Source organism: Ascaphus truei, chromosome 4 (assembly GCF_040206685.1).
Source record: "Ascaphus truei isolate aAscTru1 chromosome 4, aAscTru1.hap1, whole genome shotgun sequence".
NCBI lineage: Eukaryota > Metazoa > Chordata > Amphibia > Anura > Ascaphidae > Ascaphus > Ascaphus truei.
The window spans coordinates 111,960,660-111,966,727 of NC_134486.1; the positions used below are offsets into that span (position 1 = coordinate 111,960,660).

The 6,068-nt window shown below is 40.3% G+C and overlaps 1 protein-coding gene across 1 annotated transcript; it reads right to left on the bottom strand.

Moving 5' to 3' along the window:
• Nucleotides 1-806: 806 nt before the first annotated feature.
• LOC142493038 (multiple coagulation factor deficiency protein 2 homolog) lies at nucleotides 807-4,443 on the bottom strand. The gene is made up of 3 exons (XM_075596457.1): nucleotides 3,504-4,443; nucleotides 2,489-2,613; nucleotides 807-1,050 (listed from the first exon to the last, which is right to left on the bottom strand). The coding sequence occupies exons 2-3, from the start codon at nucleotides 2,610-2,612 to the stop codon at nucleotides 899-901; spliced, it is 276 nt and encodes a 91-aa protein (XP_075452572.1). The 5' UTR covers nucleotide 2,613; nucleotides 3,504-4,443; the 3' UTR covers nucleotides 807-898.
• Between the last annotated feature and the right edge of the window lie 1,625 nt (nucleotides 4,444-6,068).

Here is a 6,068-nt window from a genome sequence, read left to right on the forward strand (position 1 = left end):
ACCTGCAGTTTTTAAACCTTTATAGTGCGCTAATGACGTACCGGATACTGCATGGGTCCTGGGACGCCAGAGGCCAGCATGATCCAAACACTAGTTGAACCCCCTGAACTTTCATTTCCAGCGCCTGGTCGCGTCATGTGATCTCGTCCGATGGTACTCTGGTGTGGCCAGACCTCCGGCACTGTGAAGGTTAATCTGCTTACAATGATTCCCCCGATTAATAATCAGTCTTGTTACCAATTGATGGAATCAGTATGAGACTTGTAATTGAGTGTCTATACTATTTCAAATAAATAACAACCATTTTCATCCTAAAGTAACCAAGGGGTAAGCTCATCAGCCCAGGGATTCATTGCTTATTCTAATGCAGCACTCGGAGAAACAGCTCATGCATGAGTCATGGTGCTAACAAAGTCTCCTGACTTTGCAGAACTGGTAGTGGGACAGAGCATGTTTTGGCAATAACCAAGCTATACTCTTTGGCCCAGATCCACAAAAGGGTCTAAACTTAAGCCCGCCTTAACGCCCATTCATGTAAACGAGTAAAGACGTGCTAAAGCTTAGCACCCTTTTATGGATCTGTGGCTTTGTAGGTAATGTAAGTGCACTCATGTTTGGGCATTCCTACAAGCTGGGTGTGACTGAGAGGAGGAATAATAACCAACTGATAAATAATCCTTTGAAAGATACATTTGTTTTGCCTTTGCATACCCCTGTGCTTTTTAATAAATAAAGCTTTAATAAATCAGTCCCAGAACGTGAAAGCTACACAGCAGATGCAAAAAAAAAAAGCAAAAAAAAATAAATGATTTTTCATTTTTAATGAGCTTCATTATTCAATAGAAGCGCAATGCATTTGCTTCCAGTGATAGTAGATATGAGGTTCCATTTAGCAATGTCAGGGGTTCTTGGAGCCCTTTTTGTCCTTGGCGCTCTTGTCCAGGATTGTGGTGGGACTTGCTGTCCGTTTTTGAGAGTGCATGTACTCAACGTAGGATAAGAAGCCGTCTTTGTCCATGTCATCTTCCTCTAGAACTTCATCTGTCATAGCTGCGAATAAATGGGGATAAGCATTTCCTGATCAATGTCACTCAGGATAAAAGCTGGGTTCTTTTTAGATGGTGAAATATTTTATTAGGCTAACGATTACTTTAGTGTAGAGATTGTGACAGAACAGAAAAAAACGTTTCATCTGGCATCTCCTTGATCATCATGAGCAAAGTAATACAAATAAAACTTCACCGATATCACCATTGCCAGCATTGAAACGTACAGCGTGCAGCTTTATAAATGGTATTTTATGCTGCATCTCAAATACACATTGTCTTATGTTATTGTTATCACTTTAAAAGACAGCAGTGGTCTGTAGAAATTCCTCATGTGATTCAAGAATCCATTTTGTCTTACTGGCTTCCATTTTGTCTATGTTGTATAAAACTTGGTAATTGCAAGTGCCGATCGCACATGCCGAAAACCGGAACATTTAGCTACATTTCGAGACACCGGGCAGAGGACAAAAAACCGAGGCGTCTGGTCACCCAAAGTAGACATCTAACAAGAATGTCTGGGAGATAAAAATATAGAGAAACATTGTTCTACCATGAATGTCTAAAAAATAACTCTAAAATTTGAAAACATATTTTTTTGCTGTCTAATATTAATTGCTATAGATAGTAGAGCTGGTCATAAGAAAAAGGGTATAAAGGTTTAGCCTAGACATATAGAGAACAGAACTATGAAATACCATCATGCTGATTAGTTCTCCACTCTGAACTGGTATGCCTGTAACATGCTTCCTGTCTCTGAAGAATAAACAATTATTAGAACAAAGATACCTGCCTCAATTTTGAATGATCTGATTCTAAAGGGCCATCTTCATGGTCAAAGTGTGATGGTACTGTACAAACCTTTCTAAAGTATAGTGTGAATAGACTTTCTCCAGTGTTAAACAAATTTGTGGATGTTATGCACAGTATCACTAGTTTTTCTATACCATTTCAATCACTGATCAATAGGATAAAGCAGTTGTTGACCTCAATATGTCCTACCGTCCCAAGGAACTTGCAGCTTCACTTTGATCTTCTGTGTCTACAGGATCTCTAGCCTGACTACAGATGACCTTGAACTGCAGCTACAGCGGTTTCCAATTGCAATTTAACAAAGAATTAACACTTTATGTAATGTAGGTTAAGAGTAGAGTTGAGGAAAACTGTCCGAAATGTATTTGTGAAATTAAGCGGTTTTTTTCTCCAAATTCGATTCCCTGTGAAACGTATCGCCAAGCCTCAAAGCACTAATAACATCCCCAAATTAGTAAACTTCTGGCAAAATATCACCAATGTCAAAAATGGTGTGTCCTGTTTATAGTCTCAGTTTTAAGCGGATCTAGCGATTTGAGAGAATCTCATGCCGGTGCCATGCTTCAGCGAAGAAAAGGCAAAACATTCCTCTAAACCCAATACCTTTCAGCTTTCAAGACATTACTGACCTATATAGTGCTTCATCTTCTCCTCCTTGGAGAATGCAGTGCCCAGGTGATGCTCTAGCGAGTCCTGTAATGCTCCCAATATCTCCAGTCCATCAAGGAGCTTGTTGTGATCAAAATCATGCATCCTGCAGAACACACATCCCAGGTGAGAGGTGAAGCTATGAAATGTCCTTGTATACCTGGGAATTTCCCTGGTGTGCACAGTAGATCAAGAACAACGGTAAACAGCAACTTATCAGGAGCCAAAAAGAAGAATAAGTGGGACTTTAAACATTTTTTATGGTGATATTATTCTCGTCTGTGCACTTTATGCCCATTTTTATGTTGTATTAGCGTTTCCCCTACTATTATTAGTGCTAGTTTTTAGTATCTATAAACAGGTCTGTTTAAGTCCCCACAACTAAGTTTTATTTTACATAAAGTAGCCCAGATTACATTTTAGAGCAGCATTTCACCATCTTGTTTTCACCGTCTCTTTTTTTAGCCTCCCAGAAATGTTGTAACTTTAGGCCTTGATTATACCAGATGCCGGCAGCGCAGGGTGACATCACCGGATTGCGCTGCCGCCGAGCAGCATCTTGAACATGCAGAGGAGACAGGGAGGCGTGGCCGTGAGCGGTCCGCCCTCATTGGCTGAACCGCTCACGTGACGCGGCCGTCGCCTCTCCAGCTCCAGGCGGCGCTCACGTCGCTCGAGGTATGCATACCTCAATTGGATCTCAGCATTTTGTTTTTGTGCCATGCGACGATGCCGGCGTTATTTTTTAGTATAATCCCGGCCTAAGAGGGGCTGCTGTGTATTTGAAAATCATACAAATTAATCACAACTTTCCATTAAATATATTTTTTTTTTTAAACGGCATTTTTATATAGTTCTGCAAAAAAAAATGTCACTTGACATTTGTGGGTGTAAAGGTTAAAACCTTCAATTTGTAGCCAATTGTAAATCAGTCATTTTATTCCGTGTTTCTGTGATATGTTCATGGTAGATTATGGATGTAGTTATCACACTTACGTGAAATAGTAAAACTCCAGTTCCTCCTCAGAAACCTTATCCAAGTCAATATCACCGATTTCATGTTTGAGTTCTTCTTCTAGATGGCTGGAGTGTGAAAGAAATGTAACACGCTGAGAAAATACATTTCTGGGCCCATGGGCCGTGTAACGATAAGCCCAATCTATATTCAGTATTCCACCACTTCAGCACACACGCGGTTAATTTGCGTCACGAGTTACATCTTAAAATACATATGTATCAGATATGTAACCAAGTCCAAAATGTCATATTTGGTATTAATTTAAGCAGCTGAGCTCCGTTGTCAGAAATAAATCTTTCACATCCTTGTGAATTCTATCGAATCTCACATTTATTATATTTAGTAAACTTGTATAGGCGTGGAATGTTTTCCTGGCCACGCCCTCTTGTTTTACCAAGATCACGAGGAATTTATTTTAAGCTACGCAAACGTTTTATTGGGGTCAGGCCAGAATGATCCGGCCTATTTGCTGTATTTGTCTAAAAGTGTTTTTTATTTTTTATCTAAGAGCAACCGGGTTTGGGATTGTGGGGTGATAATGATAATAATAATAGCATGTTCTTGTATAGTGCTGCTAGTTTTACGTAGCGCTTTACAGAGACATTTTGCAGGAACAGGTCCCTGCCCTGTGGAGCTTACAATATGTTTTTGGTGCAGGAGGCACAGGGAGATAAAGTGACTTGCCCAAGGTCACAAGGAGCTGACACGGAGTTGAACCAGGTGCCCCTACTTCAAACTCAGTGCCAGTCAGTGTCTTTACTCACTGAGCTGCCCCTTCTTGGATTAAAACCATAGATCCGCAACCCTTGTTGACAGTAAAAATAAATAGAGCATCTTTATGTAACTTAAAAGAAATTCCACAGTGATCTGGGTAAAACAAGAGGGTGTGGCCGAGAAGACATTCCACGCCTGTACAAGTTTACTTTATATAAGATATTTGGGATTCGATAGAATTCACAAGGATGTGAAAGATGTATTTCTGACAAGAACTCACCTGATTAAATTAATACCAAATATAACAGGTTGGTCTATGTTACATATCTGATACATATTTCACCTTCAAATATTAATATTACCCTTATCAAGATGTGGTCAGCAGAGGTGTGTTTTATGCCAACAAGACATGTGAATTCGTATTCCAATATCCACAACCTCTTGGAAGAATCTGATACTGTTATGTGGTAATGTATTTAGATTTTCTGTTTTGATCCTATTTATTTTATGAAACTGTTTGCATATGTTATACTGTATGTTTCATGTCACATTCTATTTTCTGTAACCAAGCACTGTATTACTTTTGTATATTCAATCTAATTTAATAAGTACGGTACTGTCTTTGGATCCTAATTGAACTTTGCAGGTTTCGAACACAGCATTTTCGGACACATTTTGCTACAACAGATTGTGTGTTAATCATATTTTGCCCTAGTAAACAGGGGACAAGACCCCTAATGGTAAGATAGAGGAGCGGCTCAGTGAGTAGACACCTGAATCTGTAAATGATACACCGCGTATTAAGCAGGGGATCCTGGTTTAAGCCCTGGTGACAGCTCCTTGGGTAAGTCACTTTATCGCCTTAGGCACCAAAAAACATAGATTGTGCACTATACTGCAATTGTGAAACGCACCAAGTCCCAGTGGGAGAAAAGCACTACATGAAATGTTATTATTAAAGTCCTTGTTGGTAGCAGCAAGATTACGGTTATAGTGTGACAGATTGAGTGGAGATATTACTCATTTGAGGGAGATAAGCAAGTGAGCTGGATAGCCGTGTGTATTAACCCGAGTCACGTGCGCACAGGTGTGCTGTTTGTGACAGGCAAAAAAGACACACACATTGATGGCAGATAAAGAAGCATTTGGCCCATTTAATCTGTCCATTTTCCTAACTGCTACTTTATTTTGGAGATTTCAGTTATCCTTGTGTCAATCCCACGCAGGTCTAAGTTTACTTTACTGTGTTAACAATGGATTCAAAACTCTTAACGAGTATTGTACCCTCCAGAATTACAGCTTTTGATCTAGTATTCTCTCCATGAAAAATATATTTCTTCTTGTACCTTCTTAAAGAGGCAATCTAAGTGGGCAATCTGTATTGTATTTTGTAACCATAGGGGTGAAGCAGGTGGTGCCTGGAGCTGAACCTCATTCATTTCAGCTCCGGGGAACCCTGCTCTTGAAGATACTTACTTCCGAAGGGGGTACGAGTAGGCATCACATAATGGCCACTTTTAAAAGCTCCTGCGCACTGCGGGCCAATAGGAGGCTGTGATGTCATCCGGTGCAGCTTCCTATTGGCCTACATGACAAAGGCGCTTTGTAGAGGTTGCAGTTATCTCCTGCACGTTTAGAGGTAAGTATCTCTGGAATCAGGGGGTCCCTGGAGCTGAAATTAATGGGTTTCAGCTCCAGAAATCCCCTGCTTCAATCCTATGTCAAATTGGGGGGGGGGGGGGGGGGGGGGAAGGAATCATTCACCAGCTTGGACTGCTCCTTTAATACCATTATTGTATTTAAAGCTTCTATTCTATTCCCTCTATCCC

What these genes read in the sequence shown, in the direction of transcription:
- LOC142493038 (XM_075596457.1), bottom strand. Translation starts at nt 2,612, where the DNA reads ATGCATGATTTTGATCACAACAAGCTCCTTGATGGACTGGAGATATTG. An exon ending in GAAGATGAAGCACTATATAG is followed by an intron (nt 1,051 to 2,488) that starts GTCAGTAATGTC and finishes ATTTATTCGCAG; the next exon opens with CTATGACAGATGAAGTTCTA.